Genomic DNA, 19,192 nt, shown 5'->3' with positions numbered 1-19,192 from the left:
TTCACAGCCCAGATTTAAAAAATGGGAAGAATGTTAAAGACGCATTTCAAAACATTACTATGAACAAACGAAACCCATGTTTTGGGAGCAGAGGCTAGAGAGGAGCAGTCCACTGGTCCACTGAAGAGTGCAATTCACTGAGAACACTGCAAACACAAGCCTCCTCACGGTGTAGAGATGTCAATTCAAAACAAAATTTGGATGGGCGGGACTTTTTTCAGCCATTTTGTTGGCTGTGTTGCTGGACAAGGGTTTATTTTCAATTTATAGTTCTGCTGAGAAACACAAATGTTTTCATTCCTAATTTTAAAACAATCCTATTGAGACGTTCCAAGTTTAGAGATAAACCCACGCTCTCTGCCCTCCATGGATCATTGCTCCATCACTTCCATTCTAAGCTTGTTAATACTCCACACACATTAGAATACCCTCTGTTTAAAGGGGAAATGTCCCGGTGGTGTGTGTGTCATGGGAGGGAGTGGGAGGATTAATCCTTAAGATTTCTCTTGAATGCACTAGTCAGACTTCTTCTGTTCCCCACCCTTTCATTATTCATGTTTCATGAAAACGACAGTCCATCATTTCCTCTGTTGCTCACCAGAGACAACAACAACTTTCCCCTGCATGTTCTCAGTCAATGTGACTGGATTCACACACGCACCAGTTTTACACTAGTGGAGCTCCACTGAATTCAGTGGAGTTATTCTGAATTTACACTGATGCAAGTACAAGCAAGACTTCCTGGGAACAGTCTCCATTAAGGGATATCCTGTAAATGTTCTAGATTAGAACAGAATTTGGCTTGCTGGATCAACCGTTCCTGCTCTAGGTATCTCAACGGCCCTCACGAAGTTCTAAGTGAGGCAACGGAGTAGCCATTTGATAGACTGTGGGAAAGGCATTATGTACACAGCACCTGGGACAGACACCTGTTTCAGGGTGACTCACATCGTTTGTCTGGAACCCAGATTATTCACAATTTTCCAAAGAGAACCATGGAAGGACTTCCATTTGGACCACTGAAAGATGTCTTGTACGTAGCATTCTCTGTCACTGTAGCATCTGAGCACCTCGCAGACTAATACATTTATCCTTTCAGCAGCATGTGAGGTAAGGGAGTGTTATTCCCTTTTTACAGAAGGGGACTGAGTCTACCCTGGGCAAGTCAGTTTGCACAAGGTCACCAGGGAGTCTGTGGCCGAGCCAGGAAATGATCACTCACCTCCTTCCTTCCAGGTCAGTGCTCTATCCACAGACAATCCTTCCTACCCTAATGCTCTGCAGACCTGTCAGGAGGAGGTCTCTGAAGCTTTTAGCCGTGCCTGGCATGTGCGGTTTCAGGTTTCTTCCTGTTTGGCTTTAGGTGACATTAGCTAATGTTCACCGGCACATCTCCTTGTTTGTTGTCCTATCTTCAATGGCAGATCCCAAGGTCATGTCTTACACAGCACGTTTGCAGCAATGTTAGTATTTAGGCCCAGTGCCTACAGGGTAACTTACTCTTGAATCCCCAGTATAAACTCAGCAGTTACCTCCAGGTCCTACCTAAAAGCATACACTTAAAGGTACAGAGTAAAATTCGGATGCTCTACAGTAATTATCTCAATGGGCAGTCACTTCAGCTAGGAAATCCTAATGGTTTCTCACTTTAGCAGATCCTTTTTCTTCGGAGAATTGCCAATCTGGCAATGGTAAAATTATACACAACTCTGAAATTATTTGTTGCTCAGAACTGGCTGCCTCAAAGACATACAGTAAATGTAGTTTTTTCCCTCTCTTCATGTCAGGAACAAAGCAGATCATATGTGTGTGTCACTGAGAAGGGAAGGCAGGGAGTTTGGCACCATCATCTTGACACATATCTTTCCTTTCAGGTGAATGCCAACTAATGTCATCACACAGAGCTACTTGACAGAAGAAAGTTCTCACAAACACAACACCCATGAGCAGGGCTATTCTCTGCCAGCTGTTCTGACAGGATAGGTGAGGAACCGGGCTCCAGTACTGCGTGTGTGTATATGGCACTGTTTCCAATGGCTGAAGTGTTTTGTAAAAATCTTCACGGCAGGTTTACATTCCTGAGATGCTGGCACATGTACAGGCAACTTTTCACGCTAGCTAGTGCACACACACAATTGGAATACAAGTCTGCTCACACTGCAGTCATTGGGAGTTTAGCCATCGACTTCTATGGCAACCAGACTGGACTCTTTATCTTTGAAAATTATATTCAAGAGACAAGTAAAAATAATTACAGACAAGCTCTGTTAAAAATGGTGATTTCAGCAAGAAACTAACCTTTTTAAAAAAAAAAGAAAATGAGATTGTCAGTAGTAGCCCTTTGTCCATATATAAGCCCTGTGGCAGCCGTTACACATGTAAGTAGCCACATTGAGGTCAATACCATTACTCATGTGAGTAAAAGTTGCATTCTTCAGCCCACAGTATTTTGCCAAAGAAGAAATGAAACTTTTTTATGATGAACAAGAGACAGTTCAGCTGCTTATGTTTAATGTTCCTGTATTGAATTTTCTAACTTTTTTTTGTGCTTCCTAGTAAACAACTTATGAGAACTGGATATCCCTGTAGTTCCTGGGAAGCGGTGGCTGAAGCCATCAGGAAATCTGGCCAAATTCCTCTCCTGAACCATTTCCAGAATATTGATGCGTTTCACCCTCTCTCTTGGCTAATATGAAGATGCAACCTGAGTCAGTCCAGATGATGGATTCTGAAGGAGCCAGATTACTTAACATTCTTTTTGAAAGACCCTTTTTTCCTGTAGGAGCAGGTCTATTTTGTGATTTTAAAAGGAAAGCAGAAGAATTCTGGTTTCTTTCAGTATCGTTTGGACTGACACAAAGGAACAATTGCTGACCAGCTTCACTGCTGTAGCACAGGAAAGTATGACGCATCGGTAGCAAGTTCCCATTTAAAGTAAGACAATAGGCTCAAACACAAGGGTGTCAAGCCCCTGTCAACTACAGCAGGGGCATCCAAGTCATGTTAGGTAAGAATCGGAGTGCGTGCAGTTGTTAATGATCAAAGTATGAAAGTTCTAGTTGGAATATGACGGACTCGGGGGGGGGGGAACCAGGCCCTTCATATTTAACCGTCTCAAAGACAGCACAACTGATTTGGTGAAAACGGTCCTACAAAATTCATTCTCTTTCTAAAAATTACAGCCCAACCGAAATTTGAGAAAAACTTGAGCAACCAACAAAAGGGAATTAAGGTGGAAATCAGCATTCAGCCTTAACTGCTATTTGTGCTGCTCAAGTCCACTAAAAATACATGAGATGCTTGTGCCTCATGCTGCCAATTCAGCATAGTGACTTCACACGACAGCAGTAGGCTTTATAATAGCATATGAGGGTCGTTTTAACTATTCTAGTTTTGATGGGGCACATCCCAAGTACATCTAACCAGTGCACATTGTGCAGGGAGTGGCAAGGGTGGGGTTATGTCCAAATTTCTTAACTAGCTGACCAAATGCATTCAAAGACTGTGCAGTCACATCAGTAATGCCAACTGGGTAATAGGTTTGCTATGATGACCTAAGCAGTCAGGTACTTATGGCTGACACCTTCACAGAATAAGAGGCTGACTGCTACTGGTTTAATCCAAACTAACAGTGGAGATTTAACCACCCACCTCCAGACAAAGCTTAAGTAGGACTCACCTTTCTTGAAGGTCGTGTAGACTCTGCTCAGCTCTATGAAGCCCTTCTAGGTCTTTCATCATCCTCTTCACGTGCTCCTTTGAGTAGCGGTTCTGGATGTAGGCAAACCAGCAGCCACCCACTCCAATGACAATGGACACCACCAACATGAAATCCTTTAGGTGGTTATGACGAGTTACTGGGGAAAAAAGAGTTGCAAATAGATAGTTTAATTCAAAGATGGAAATATGATGATCTGCTTTGCAATGTTTTCTTTGCACCACAGGGAAAAAATTAACACACTAGAAAGAATTATGGACCTAGAAACACAGCAGGCAGGAAGGACTGATGCCCACCCATACCTACAAATCCCCTTGAAATCACCATAAAACACACCTACCTTCCTTAACAGATGATCCCAAACCAATGCTGGAGAGAAGGCTCAGACACTACGGTGACGGGCATGGTATAAGAACCCTTAATTGAACAGTATAACGCTCTGTACCTCGGGGGAACACCCAGCACCCCCACGTTCATTCTTGTAAAATGATTGTGTGGTATCCAATGCAAAGTTTGTCATGTTGGGTGTCTTCGGAAGGCTCATGATGCACTGAGCATGGTTGTTATAGTGATGTTATAGGTTGTAATTTCATGTATATAGTTATGAGGCTGAAAATGTATCCTTATGGCTTAAAATAAGCCCAGGCAAAAACTCTCCAGGAGCAGAGGGGCAGTTCACACCTCAACAGGGCGTGTATGGGACAAACCCAGCCCAGCCTCACAGGAACAAAGGGCACTGGCCTAGACAGCAACAAAAGAATCTGTTGGACTCTCGAGTGAATCACCCCCCTTCCCTTGGTGAGTTTGGGACTCTGATGAGGTGATGCTCACCTGACTCTGAAGGGGGGGGGGGGGTCCAAAGCCAAGAGGGAAGAAAGAACATGATAAAAGGGAGAGACGTTTGCCATGCTCTTCCTCTCTCTTCTACTTCCATCTACAGACACCACCACCAAGCGACTGAAGCGCTGATCAAAGAGGAGAGCCTGGCTGAAGAGCAACCAGCCGGCCTGTGGTGAAAAGGATCTAAGTTTGTAATGACATTGAAAGTGTTAAGATCAGCTTGGAATTCGTTTTGCTTTTATTTCATTTGACCAAATCTGACTTCTTGTGCTTTGACTTATAATCACTTAAAATCTATCTTTTGTAGTTAATAAACTGTTTGTTTATTCTACCTGAAGCAGTGCGTTTGGTTTGAAGCATGTCAGAGACTCCCCTTGGGATAACAAGCCTGGTACATATCAATTTCTTTGTTAAATTGATGAACTCATATAAGCTTGCAGCGTCCAGCGGGCATAACTGGACACTGCAAGATGAAGGTTCCTAGGGTTGTGTCTGGCACTGGAGATATTGGCTAGTGTTATTCGGTTGCACAATCCGAGGGGCAGCTTACATGCCGGAGGCTGTGTGTGAACAGCCCATGAGAGGGGGTTCTCACAGCAGAGCAGGGTAAGGCTGGCTCCCAGAGTCAAGGATTGGAGTGACCTAGCAGATCACCGGTCCAGATAACACCAGAGGGGAACGTCACAAATGGGTCATGTCCTAGCTACATCAAAGACTCAATGCTGATCTGTCAACCACTATGACAGCTGCACTCCTTTGGGCCAATGCAGATCACAAAGCCCAAGACAAAGCACAGGAGCGCTGGGGAGAAAGCTTTCTCTGATGAGGGGATCTGGCTACAGAACAAACTTGCAGAGAAGATGAGGCAAATTTGGAGTCTGATTATCTTTAGAGAACGTAGCAAAATCTTCATATATAAAAAAGCCACTTTAGCTTAATAGTGACAACACTGACAGCCCCTCTTTCTCTAAGCCCCTACCAACAAAAAAGGGTGAATTAATAAAATCGAAACTCCACCCCACCCTGTTGTTTTTAGCAGAATGTTGACCTCAAAAAGGGAGAAGTGCCAAAAGGTGAATGAAATCCACTTGGGAATTTGCTATTGCTTTTAAAGGGAGTATGCTTAGAGCCTACAGTGATGAGAGGCACCATAAAGCCCCAAGATAAATAAACAGAACCTAGAAAGATATGAAATTCTTTCCCAAGGCCCTAATTAGGCTAAGCCATTTAACCTTTTGCACGGGAACAAGAGTCAGCATAGCTGGGCATCTAACCACACTGGGGGTTAGGGGTTACCTCTGGTGTATAATTTATAAACAATCATGGAAAAATAGACTCTTACTAGGATTTCCAAGGACAGAGAATATGAGACATTAGCCACCTTTAATATTTAACCAAAACTATGTTTCGGTTTCCTCTCACTGGGACAAACACTGAGCTAGATCCTGCAACCCTCAGCTACATTCAAGTCAATTCCGCGAGAGCCTACTTGGATGAGTCAGGGCTGCAGACCAGGCCCACAGGAGTCTGTTCACCTGGCAGGTACAAAAGGAGGAATCAAAAGAAACATCCCAGAAATCAATAATTAAGAGGAGCGCCTCACTTCATCTAAAATGGAAGGATTTTTATGAGGCGTTTACATAACACCCCTACCCTCAAGAGAATAGTTAACCCTGAGGATGCAGGGCATTTCCGAAGTACTTGGAGCAATCAGACCATTTCTGGATTCGGAGATTAGAGTGGCTGAGATCCAAACAGCCATAAGAGGGCTAACAAGCAACGCAAGATCGGTTCTTAGAGGGATTATCATTTAAGTTGTGTAATGCATTCTCACAGCTACCTTATAAAGAAAGTAACTGTCTTTTTGGGGGGAGGGGAGATCAGATGATATCCCCTGCTCTTTCTTCCTTCACATGCACTTCAGCAGTAATGTAAGCAGATCCCCAAAGCCATGCTCCCTCTCACAGGCCAAACGCTTTATTAGGTACTCTTTGTGAGATTCGTCCACTAACAGTAATTAGGTGGAGGGCGATTTCACCCACTGTGGTCCAACAGGTAAAGATGGGATTTAGTGGGATTAGATACTTCTCGTAACGCAGTGAACCTCATCAAATAAGCATCCAACTCCTCCTAGTCCTGTCAGTGGGAATAGCTTGACATGGAGAAGTGAGTATTTGTGATGAAAGTTCAAAAAATAAATGGCTAAAACTTCATGGGACAGATCCCAAAGTGCCTAGAAAAATCACATCTCGATAATGTAAAGATGATAGAAAATAGTTACTTTCCCTCCACACACTCTTTAATCTGAGGAACTTCAAGCACTTCTATAGACATAAATTAAGCCTCACAACACCTCTGAGAGGTACACAATACATTACACACATTTTACAGATGGGTAAACTGAGACACAAGTGACTTGTCCAAGATCACTCTAAAGGTCAGTGAAAGGGCTGGGAAAAAAGAACTCAGCCGTTCTGGACCTATTCTAATCTGGCAGAGAACGGTGTAACATGAGCCAATGACTAGAAGTTAAAGCTAGATATGTTCAGACTGGAAATAAGGCATAATTTTTTAAAGTTGAAAGTAATTAACCACTGGAACAATTTATCAAAGGTTGTGGTGGATTCTCATCACTGACCATTTTTAAATCACAATTAGATGTTTCTCCAAAAGATCTGCTCCAGGAATTATTTTGGCGAGGTTCTATGGCCTGTGTTATAGAGAAGGTCAGACTAGATGATCACAATGGTCCCTTCAGGTCTTAGAATCTACGAATCTATGAAATTATTAGACAGCAATTCCTGGTGTGAAAGTATGGCTTAGACTCTGGATAGAAGACGAATGCAATGAGGTGCCTCATCACTTGAAAAAAGTGAGAGCTCGTCACTGATGGGGAGCTAGTGATTCCGAGATTACCCATGATTTACATTGCATAGAAGCCTACGCAGGGCTCAGCCCCCACTGCCGCTCTATTTTGAGGGCATGAGTGTGCATGCTGTGTGCTGACATTTGCTGAAGAGTGATTTCTGAGTTGGACAGAGCTCAAAGTCCCATTTTCATTTCCATCCTTTCCTGGAGATTTAGGCAAAGATACTGGAAGACATTAAGAGAGGCCATTATCTGCCATAGCATACTATAAAACCCCATCTTGGTTTAAGTTTTAACAGCTTTGGGTTTTGGATCCTAGCAGTAAGTGTGGGTTAACAGGCACCTTCAAGACCTACTACAATGCTGTATTTCCCAGGGAAATTTCCATTATGTCTTTGTGAAGTTGGCTCCTTTCCCCTAAGCAGATTATTCCAGTGCCTCCTGTTTGCTGTGGTAATGACTCTGAAACAGTAAGTGCTGGATTTTTACATTTCTTATTCTCTCCTGACTGAGGAGGAATGAGTGGGTGGCTGGGCTGGTACCCCTCTGCATGTGACTTCACCACCGACCCCGCCCACCTTGCTCAGAGTTGTGGGGTGTCTATAGCTCCCCCACCACAATAAACTCCATTTGGGTCTCCTCATGTGTAAATTTCTAGTTCAGTTTGGGCCAGGGTGGAGTGATGGGTGAGTAAAGTGAACCCAGATTTCTCTTCCCTTTAATCTAGGAGAAATGAATAAGGTTTAAGATTATTGCCAAGAAGCTAATGGATGCGTTTTTCTTTTTCTCATTGGGTTCTAACAGCAGGCTTTGATTGTGCCAGTTAAGAGATGGAAGTGTTGCAACTCAAAGGGTACGTCTACACTACCTGCCGGATCGGCGGGTAGTGATCAATCTATCGGGGATCGATTTATCGTATCTAGTGTAGACACGATAAATCGATCCCCGATCGCTCTGCCGTTGACTCCTGTACTCCATCGCGGCGAGAGGTGGAAGCAGAGTCGACGGAGGAGCGGCAGCAGTCGAACCCGCGCCATGAGGAAGCGAGGTAAGTCGACCTAAGATACATCAACTTCAGCTACGCTATTCTTGTAGCTGAAGTTGCGTATCTTAGGTCGATCCCTCCCCCCGTGTAGACCAGACCTAAGTTACCTTTTTCATTTGTTCACAAATCTTTCTGTTTGACATTTGGTAACACCACATCACACTAAGACTCAAGCCTGTAAAAATGTGCCATTTATAATAGCCTATCATGTATAAGGTACAGTACACAGATGGTAAGATAAACATATACAAAGGCAGAGAGGGGAAAGAGCAACTACGCACAAGAAACTACAGATCTTTGGAATGAGAAGTCTAGCAGACGGGACACTGGCAGGAAACAGGATAAAAATGGATTAACACAATCTATTCCTAACCAGGATGTGCTTGCTATACCTCCTGGAATGCATCTGTGCCCTTGATGTAGTCATGAAGGGCCGAGCGATGTAAAACCGACAGGATATTCAGGGAGGGCATATGAAATGCTGCACCATCCTTTCCTCGTGAAGCCCAAGGATTAGGGAAAGTTTGGGAGACGTGCAGATAAGAGATGAAGACCCCACAGCTCAAGATGGTTCTCATGCTGTCAAGAAATAATCAGTTACAGGCCAGAAAGACAGCACTTGACCAAACCTTGAAGGAAAGGCAAAAAGTTGATATAATTAGCATTTTACAGTAATTTGTGCCTCTACAAAGTGATACATGTGTCCTCGTGAAATAAATGGGACAGGAGCAATATTTATTCCATTTACAGATATCTTTGCGTAATGCTGACAGACCCCGGTCATCAGTGGGCAGGATCGAACCTGGGACCTCTGGAGCTTAGTGCATGAGCCTCTACTGCATGAGCTGTTAGCTAAGGCTGTAGAGCAGACTCATTTAACTCTCTCTAAGTGGTCTCAGTGCCACTAGATGGGACAGAGCACCACACCCAGAAGGTGTGTGGGTTACATACTTCCCCTAGCTGAGAAGCACATCCCGAGCTTCAGAGACTTCCCAGTTGAAATCCCGGATGAGCCCCCACTTGTAACACCGACAGACCCGGGTCGTCAGCGGGCGGGATCGAATCTGGAACCTCTGGAGCTTAATGCATGAGCCTCTACGCATGAGCTAAAAGCAACCTGGCTGTTAGCTAAGGCTGTAGAGCAGACTCATTAATTGCTCTCTCTTTAAGTGGTATCCGTGCCACTACATGGGACAGAACACCACACCCAGAAGGTGTGTGGGTTACATTTGCATCCCTACTGGGATCCAGTATAGTCAATAGACTTCTACGTCAATTCACCTCCCTCTCATTCAATCCATGCACCAGGCACAGAAGACAAGGATGATGGAACTGAATAGTTCTACAAAATCCAGCTGCAGACACTGATATGGAGCCAAAACATGATAAGCTGCTGATTAAAGGAAGTGGAAGAAGAGGCTGTTGACCAGCCCACAAAGGAGAGAGAGATGGATGGGGAATGAACAAAGGAAGACCTTAACGATTCAATATTTGGTTTTTGTTCTGGGAATCAGTATGTTTTTGTAATCTCTGTATATCAGTGCACCTCCAGGAAACAGCACACGTGGGCCCCTCCAGCTCAGCTCAACAGGATTCAAAACAAGGACTGAAAACCCTGGCACTCCCTCTGCCAGGCGCTGATATCAGATCAGATCAGTAGTTGCTGCCTTCAGTGGTCAAACTGTCCCCTCAACTGCATACAAGAAACATGTCAGCAATTTAGTTATAATCTACGCAGCATGAGAGAAAGAAAAAGCCAAATGAACCCACTGCTGCAGTAAAAGAAAGGAATACCACAGAACTGGGGGGGGAGACTGAATTCACTCATGCTTACATGCCAGTGGATATGGAAATCACGGCTCTGAGATGAAGCATTACAGCCCATGGAAAGGCACGTGTAGCTTAATCTGAGAACGACACCATCGAGCACTACGTGAGCACACGCAGCAGGAAGCAGACATGCAGAAGCAGACCCTGGGAAACGCGACAAAGAAAGCAGCACGTATCAATGAGTAGGCTGAGTCGCCTGAATGGCAGCGCCAACTGGGAGACTCAAAGAATGTTCCGCATAGTGAAAGCTCACAAAAGGCTTCAAGCCAAGAAAAGCCACCATGTGCAGCAACTGTTCTATCCTGCAGAAGTGGAGAAAATGAATGAAAGGGGAAAGGGTCACAGTGAACCTTAGCAGACAAACTGGATGAAATACCACATTTCACCATCTGGGGGACAGGCTAAATATTGCTGAACCTCTGCCATCTGTGGAGGCCCGAGTTAGAAACTGCAGCAAATAAGGTTCAAAAGAGAAAGTAATCCATATGGGTTCAGTTTACATGTCCTTGCAATCTGAAGTACGAACGAGAAAGATAGGAACATACTTTGCAAGAGGTGGAGAGGGAGGACATTATGCATAATCCAGGGAAGCAGTATTCAATTTTCTACCAAGACTGCCTAAAGGAATATTAGGATTAGATCTCGCTCATTTCTTCTATAAATGCTAAATGTGTAATGGAGATGGATGGAACAAATTGAAAAGTGATACCACCAGCAGTTGTTGACTCACGAGCAAGCTTTTCACTTTGGCTCAGTCCTCATTGGCTCAATCTGTTATGCAGTGTAACACATTATAGACCTTTGCTCCCAGTGGTCACGATCTATTTACTTTAGGTTTCTCTATGATGCCAATAACAACATTCACTCTGCTGGAAATGAAGCTGCATTAACCTGATGGGATCATCCTTATCAGTGAGGATAAGTAATGATTTCTGGAGTTACTCACGTAGGCTGCTGCTGAAGTCTGTGGTAGGGAAGTCTGATGGGGTGTATTCCCCACATTGGCCCTGAGAGGATAAATTAGGCCAGTCAGGCCTAATTAACAAATTAAGCAGCAAGTAGGGGAGAGATGTAGGCTACAAGGAGGCCGCTACTTAGAAGCAGGCACAGCTGGGCAGGAACAAGTGGGACCTGTACAAAGCCCAGGAGCTGCAAGTAGCAAAGGGGGGCTGCAGGGAAGGATGCCACCGTCACTCCCTGAGAGGAGGGAGAGGAGGCTGGCAAACCCAAAGAGAGAGGGGAGCCAGTTATGTAGGAAGTAGTCCAGGGAAACAGCAGCAAGGGCTAGGACCATACAGGCCTTCGTTGCATGTTCTAGGGTCCCTGGGCTGGAACCCAAGGTAGAGGGTGGGCCTGGGTTCCCCTACCAGCCACTGGGAAGTGGTGCAGGGCGTTGGAGATGCCATCCACTGGTCCAGAAGGGAGTCTGATTCCACTGGGAGGGGAGGACCTTAGTGACCTGGCCGGAGGGCCAAGCCACAGACAGCAAGCTGCAACTCCAGGAGTGAGAAGGGCTGCAGGGTGAAAGAGACGACGGATAGAGACAACACCAGAGGAAGGCAGCACCTGGCAAGAGCTAATCCCAGAGTTGCCAGGAGGAGGCGCCTCCGTGACAAGAAGTAAAAAGACAAAAGCGACGAGCATATGCAAAATGACACAAGAAATGGATGTGAAGAATCCATGCTATCTGTGCTGAGGAGGGCTGTGCTGAGGTTACCTAGTGAAAACTGACTCTGGTATTTTCAACATGCTAGAAAACCAAGCTCTTTTGGAGTAAAACTACAAGCGTATCCCCCATCAGACAGACTGCCTGGAGGTGAGGGAAGGATAACTACAAAAAAGGCCACAAAACTGCAAATACTGATTTTGCCTCTTTTTGTAGCACTTGCTCATCCTGGGAACAAGGAGAAAAGCTGGACCCTGAAGGCAGCAGATAAGTGGCCAGTGGATTGAGAGCAGGTGTTACTGACCCTATTCTGAGAATATCACGGACATGGAAGATGTGAGCACCAAAGCAAAGTACGATGCTGTTGCTACTACTGGGGAAGATGAAGAGGAGGATGCGGGAACATTCTGGGTATTTATCATAAGGCAATGGAGACTGGCGAATCATGATATAAATAGACTCCTTCCATTATATATGATTGATGGCGCTTGATGAATTCGATGTTCCTCCCTGATTCAGCTCATACAGCAGCCCCCCGCCCCCTTCCTCTTGTTTAAAACTCAAACGGCAGCTGCAGGAAAGACATGCCACTAAAGAGAGTTATGAGCAATGGACAATGAGCACATGACATTTTCAGTGTTACAGCCTTGAGATTTAGAGAACACCCTACTTCAGTGTTTCTCAGGTCTGATCTACACTACAGACCTATATCAGTAAAACTACATCGCTCAGCAGTGTGAAAAATCCACACTCCTAAGAAACGTTGTTATACCAACCTAACCCCCATGTAGACAGTGCTATGTCGGCAGAAGAGCTTCTCCCGCCGATGTAGCTACCACCTCCAGGGAGACGGATTAACTACGCCCACGAGCGAGCTCTCTCCCATCGGCTTAGAGTGTCTTCATTAACGTGCTACAACGGCACAGCTGCACTGGTACGGCTGTGCTGATGCAGCGTGTTAAGTGTAGACGTTCCCTCAAATGTTTCTGGTCAGAGGCCCCGGCTGGGATGGACTGGCTTCTTCACATGCTGCCTTGTGTCATGTCCCAAGACAGTTGCTGCCATCTCCTCTTTTCTGTGCATTATTTTTCTTAGTCAGTTTTGCTGGGATACTTGCTAACCTTTCCCGTTCCCTACCTCACAAGAAGGTTACACGCTGATCAAAGTGAGGATGGCCATGAGGCTGGGCCATATGTGCCCTTATGGCTGGGCTGTGTGCCATGGGAGTGAAGAAGAGACGTTTGGCGTGCAGGCTGCCGGCTGAGCCTGCAGCCACGTACGCATGGGCTGGTCCTGTTGCTGGCTATGTTAAAGGGCACTATGGGAGCAGGGAGTGAAGACAGGCTGCTTCCAAGGAGACACCTGACACTTTAGCCACAGGAGGAGACGCATGTTGGTACAGCGGAGGGCAAAACAAATCTGGAGTCATGCAGCTTTCCTCCAGCCATTGATACTCTTCACTTCACCAAAAACTAATCTGGCATCCTTAAGGCTGAGAAATAATCTCCTATTGTTTGTCAGAACAGGGCCATGTCTACACTCCAGGGACTACATTGGCATAGCTATGCTGCCGTATACGCAGCCTACACCAATGACAGGAATGTTCCTTCGATGCAGGAACACCGCCTTCCTGAGCAATAGTAGCTAGGCCAACAGAAGCATTCTTCCATCGACCTAGATGTGTCTACACTGGGGGTTAAGTCAGCATAGCTACACCTGAGTGATGGAACTATGTCAACCTACATTTTAGAGTTAGTCTGTTAGTCTTAAAGGTGCCACAGGACCCTCTGTTGCTTTTTAAATTTTAGGTATACACCAGGCCTACGACTACCAGAACGTAAGCAGAAATTGGCCAACAGAAAAGCACAGGCCAAAATGCAAAGGGAACATATCCTGAAAGATCTGAGATAGGACCATTTCTGCAGTTCAATAAAAATGGTACAACGTTCACCTTGCAAATTAAAACAAACAACTCATTTTAAACTGGAGCATTATCGGAATTTTAAACAATTACCCTCTTTGTTGATAAACAAAAACTGAAGCCATCTGCTACACACTAAAAGATGAAGGTGCTTATATAGCAATAAATCTTAGCGATTGCTTTTCTCAGCCTACCAACATTTGATTAAATACATTTAAAGTACTAGTTGCTAGAATGCAAACAAACAATGCAAACCTGTTATCTAAGTGCAAAGAGAGAAACTGAATGGATCCTCTGCGGAAGGCCTGTCTCTATGTGTTATAAAGATGGTTCTAGGCACTGCTGGCATATGAATACGTAAAGAAGTATACAGAAATAATTTCATATTAATGACCTTAAGATGCAAAATCAAGATCCTGGTCAATATTCAGCCACACATCAACTCCCTGCACATTCAAATACCTTTCCAACACTGGCCAGCACTAATGGGAGCTTCCCCGGCTAGATTTCTTGGAAGCCGACAAAACAATTCCTCATTGGGGTGGCACTATCATGTCACCACAGCCTGGTGTCTTTCCCCAGGTACCCACTGTCGATTTATTTCTGTCAAGGATTGGATAAGGGAATAATAATATTTGTTACATAATTACAAAAGTAATTATGTAAGAAATATTACTAGCACCTAAAGCCAGGACGTATGGGATCAAAGGCCTACACTGTGACAAGCTAATTCCATTTAAAATCTTTCTCTCATTTAATTGACGCTACACTGAAGGAATTGGTTTTTTCTTCAGGACACTAAGATGTAAAATAGATCATCAATAAGCCCAACTAAATCTGATTAATCTTCCAGTTTTATATAGGTATCCTCCCATCCCAAACCTGTCTGATGGCCACTTTTAGCTATTTCTAAGGCATATTAAGCTTCCAAACATATAAGCTTTAGCTAAAATATTTAACAATACTATCATGCAGATGCAACAATATTAATGGCTACAAGAGCTCCATAACCAACCACCTCCATTCTCTTGCATTATCTTATAGCAGGAATAGGGCAGGTAGCAGAGCCAGTCTCCGGTCAATGAGCCCAGTTGGCCTGCAGGAGGCTGCCTGACTGGCTACGCCACCTGACTGGTTGGAAGAGTCAGCAGACTGGCTCTTAAGCCCAGCAGCTCTTCGGTGGCTGCTCTATGCATTTGCCCATGGTTGAGATAGCTCCTGTCTCTGCCTTGGACCCAGCCCTGTTCCTGCCCTCCCTCGCTCCACGTAACCCGGTTCTGGCCCTTGGCTCTGACCCTGGGCTCCCATTCTTGGCTGTCTACTCCAGCTCCAACCACTGGCTCAGCTGCCCACATCCTGGTCTCTGACAACAGTAATACAATCCTCCATAAACCAAAGCCATGGAGGAGTTTCATTTGCATGGAAAAATGTAATCATCCATTTAACATATTCACTCACAAAGTCAGTAAAATCATTCAGATTAATATTGACCTTAACTCCCATGCAGGCCAGTTAACCACAACATCCTCTTCCCAAGAAGTGCAGTGCACTAAATTCTGCCAAGTTTCTGCAGGTGTCGTGTCCCTAATCCCTTTTATCTAATAGACCAGAACTGCAAGGCAGAATTTTCACATCTATTATTCTACTTTCCACCCACACTCAATTGCTTAATCCTTCCTCTCCTTTTCAGTTTCCTTTCACCATTCTTGATAGCTACTTTCCCAGGAATTTTCCATTACAGATGCCTTGCCAGCCAAATTCTAGACTCTCCTTAGCCTGAGGCTGTGTGTGTTGCACCAGAAGTATCTAGTTTACTAGCCGCACCCTGGATTTGTATCTTTCATCTCTGAATTATCTTATATTTCCAGCTGCCAAGAGTCCTTAGCATTTGACGAGTCCTGCTTTTTCAGTTGTATGCTCTCCAAAGAGGAGATACCAGGAAAATTCAGAGGTAGCAAAGTCATTCTAAACAAAGGGCCTTTTTGGTTTCGATAATCTCTTCCTTGCTTTAGTGTGGTTGCCACAAGAAGGAGAACTGAGGTTACAAAAATGGTCTCCCCTAGTTAATCCCAGCAAAGGAGAATGAGTGTGAGTCACTGCTTGCCAAGGCAGTAATTCAAAGGATCACAGATCAAAGATCTAGCCCACAGGCATCACACTGTACGTTTGAAATCTCTGAGTTAATTTACCCTCCTGTTTTGTGTGCTTGCCCATCAGTGTCGACATTCAGACACAGGACAGTAATTGTGTCACCATGGCAAATGCTGTGAAAGTCTCTGAGACACTGAGGTTTTGGAATCTAAAGATTTGTCACCCCTTTGGTGGCCCAACCAGCCGATGGGTAGAAGCAGTGCTCTGGCCTCTCCAGATGGGCTCCACAGAGAAGGCCTTTGTAAGGGGGAAGGAAGAAGTGCAGGGGGGAGGAAGGCAAGGGAAACTACAGACGTAACGAGTTTTGATAAAATGCATAATCATCACTATTTGCCATGACTCATCTGTAATTTCCCCCCAGTGGTACATGCCACTCACCTGTTCACACACGTGCAAACACTAAGCACACTAATTTGCTTTTAAATCGGTTAAGTGGGGTTTTCTTGACAGCCATTTTAATAAGCTCCTTCCTCCAGTGAATCAGTGTTTCCCTCCTCTACAATGGAAAACCTCCCTTAAATTAGCAATTACGAGAGTCTGAATTTTGCAGTTGCATTACCATTTAGATTCTGAACAGCTCCCCTGGAGGCACTTTGTAGGTACGCCACACAGTATTTTAGTAGGTGCTGCACAGCTGATGAGAACCATAGTGTTTCTTCCCAGCTATATTCAACGAAGTGAAGTGTGAAATCAAGAACCGTCAGGAGAAATCAGAGGGCTGTTCACGCATGCAAGTTAAAGATACCATCAGGGTAGGGATTAGTAATCACAGAGTCCCTAGGTCCAACTTCCTTCTTTGTATCTACCATCAAAGATTAGCTGACATGAGCATGACACAGCTCAGTGGTGCAGTGTGTTTCCTTGGCATATTTAATACCTCACACTTCTTACAGCACTTTCCTTCCAAGGCTCTCAATGCAATTTGCAAAGATTAATGAGTTAGGACTCACCATTGCCAGGCCCATTTTACTGATGAGAAATGAAGAGAAGTTCAGTGAGTCACCTAACGTCACACATGCCAGTCTGTGGCAGAGAAAGGACTATAATTCAAGTCTCCTGACTCCAACTGCCCTGTCCTAAACATAAGACCATACTTCCTGTGTTACTAGATATGTATAATAAGGGACATATTTGCTAGCATATCTCCATACATGAATATTAGTTCCCTGTGCATGGGAACTGCATTTGCTTCAATTTAAATTATATAGAGCCCTTCCAAACAGGACGGTGAAGACTGACACATAAATGCCTGTAATAAACAAACACACAGTACCTGTGCAATAATACTGTAAACCACTCAGGGCTTAGCTACATGGTGAAATTGATCAGAATAGCTATTCTGGAATAAAAATTACTTTATTCCACAATAATTACTCTGCTTTGGGAGTGCACTAATTATTCCAGAACTAACGGCCTTTTATTCCAGAACAGAGTGTCCACATGCGGAACTATTATGGAACAGCTTGTTCCACAATGACTATTCCGGTCAATTTCCTTTCACAGACCTTAAGAAACAAAGCAACTGGTCACGAAGCAGAAAATCTTCCAGTTTCTTAGGCATTTTCTGAAATTCTGCTTCTACATCAGAGCCTTCACTAACTAATTTCTTGCATTTTCCCGTTTCCTCCGTTGCCATTTTCAAAGCCTACTCAACTCTGGGATGGAACATGATTAGATCAGCATCTCTCATCGGAGCTGGCGGCTTTCCATTGATTGCCAGCCAAGGCTTGTGTTTACTCTAACACACTCCTACATACTCCTACATACACACAGTGCTATTAAGGTGACCCTTTGGGGTGTTGTATCACCATGGCAGCATAGTGAGATAATTTCCTACTCTCGGATTCCATCTCTCTCTTTTAACGGAGTGTCCCAGAGCTTGCAGTTATTCTGCTCCCGGGCTGCGGAACTCTCTGTGGAAGAAGGAAGACAGTCTTAGCATTTCTCCTTTGCAGATTTCTGCCTCTTTAGCTCAGAGCTTTTGTTTCCAATCGAACACGACTCCCTCTCCCTGGGTTTCTTCGTCGTTTGCAAGGCGCAGACCAGTATACTTTTGTTCTGTACTGCAACTGCATTTCCCTTCTTCCACTCTGCTCCTTTTGTGCTCTCACTCTCACAAGATGCTGTTCTCTCTCTCAGGGTATCAATTCCAAAACAAAGAAACTGCTGTTAGTCAAAATTAAACACGTAACCCGAGTTAGAAAGATGTCAAGTTGCGGCAACACAAGCTAAAACAAAAATCCATTTATCTTCATGCTTTTTTTTGGGGGGGGGCAATTCTGCTAAAAACATCAGGTATTACACGGTTGATGGAAGGGAGACCTTTGGGGACTGAAAATTTCTTCCTGATTTAAAGAAGCAAGATCAGCAAGGCTCACATTATGGATGACTGATTCAGTACCTCAAAGTGGAGCACTCTACACAGTCACACAAAATGTTATAACATGTCCACTTTCTGGGATTAAATCATAACTAATCTGCTATGGTAATGGGCTTCTACACTCATATGTCAGTTTCTATTCTTCCATAGACTGCTGGCAGAAGATTAATAGTGGCCTCAGGTTCCTTGAGTGGCTGGTAAAATGCCCAGTTCCAAATGATCGCAATGGTTTAACTTCACTGACGCTGAAACCCTTTCCATTCTTAGTTCTTGAGAACCAGAAACTAAGAGCCAGATCCTCAACAACTCTAACCAGTGCCCTTATGGAGAGGAAGCAACAAATATGGCTTTAGGCCACCATTATGGATCTCTGATCCCTGAGGCTGCTAGGGAGTGGTTAGGCACCCAGAATAATTTAGAGCAGCTTCCAGACTGCTCTAATTTATGCTATCTGGTAAACAGACTCTTATGGGTTGTTATGAAGGTGAAAGATCACTGGATGGAACACAGCACGTTCTTCTGACAGGGTAGTGGGAGAGGTTGGTGTAAAGCTGGTTAAACCGGCTCTCTGCCAGCCAGGGACTTTCTTATGCCAATCCTTAACTGAGTTATTAGGGCAGCTTTGTGGACACTTTCCTAGGTTTACTCCTAGGGGAATTCTGTGCCACTGTGCAAGCGCAGAATTAATGTCCCCCACAGATTTGTTTTCCCCTGCAGAGTAATTGATTCTGATGGGGAGGTGAAGGGAAGCCTGCAATTACACCTTTCACCCA

General features: G+C 44.5%; 1 protein-coding gene across 4 annotated transcripts in view; it reads right to left on the bottom strand.

Annotated features, from left to right (window-relative positions):
- The window catches only part of STIM1 (stromal interaction molecule 1), a 154,738-nt gene that overhangs the window by 23,258 nt on the left and 112,288 nt on the right, over nt 1-19,192 (bottom strand). For all 4 annotated transcript variants that reach the window (XM_026659790.2, XM_026659792.2, XM_026659791.2 and 1 more), the window contains one exon: nt 3,680-3,857. In XM_026659790.2, the coding sequence (XP_026515575.1) occupies nt 3,680-3,857 (178 nt within the window). The remainder of the gene's footprint in view (nt 1-3,679; nt 3,858-19,192) is intronic.

This window comes from Terrapene carolina, unplaced genomic scaffold (assembly GCF_002925995.2).
Source record: "Terrapene carolina triunguis isolate 2854851 unplaced genomic scaffold, T_m_triunguis-2.0 Scaffold676, whole genome shotgun sequence".
Lineage (NCBI taxonomy): Eukaryota > Metazoa > Chordata > Testudines > Emydidae > Terrapene > Terrapene triunguis.
This window is presented reverse-complemented; position numbering and strand designations above follow the sequence as displayed.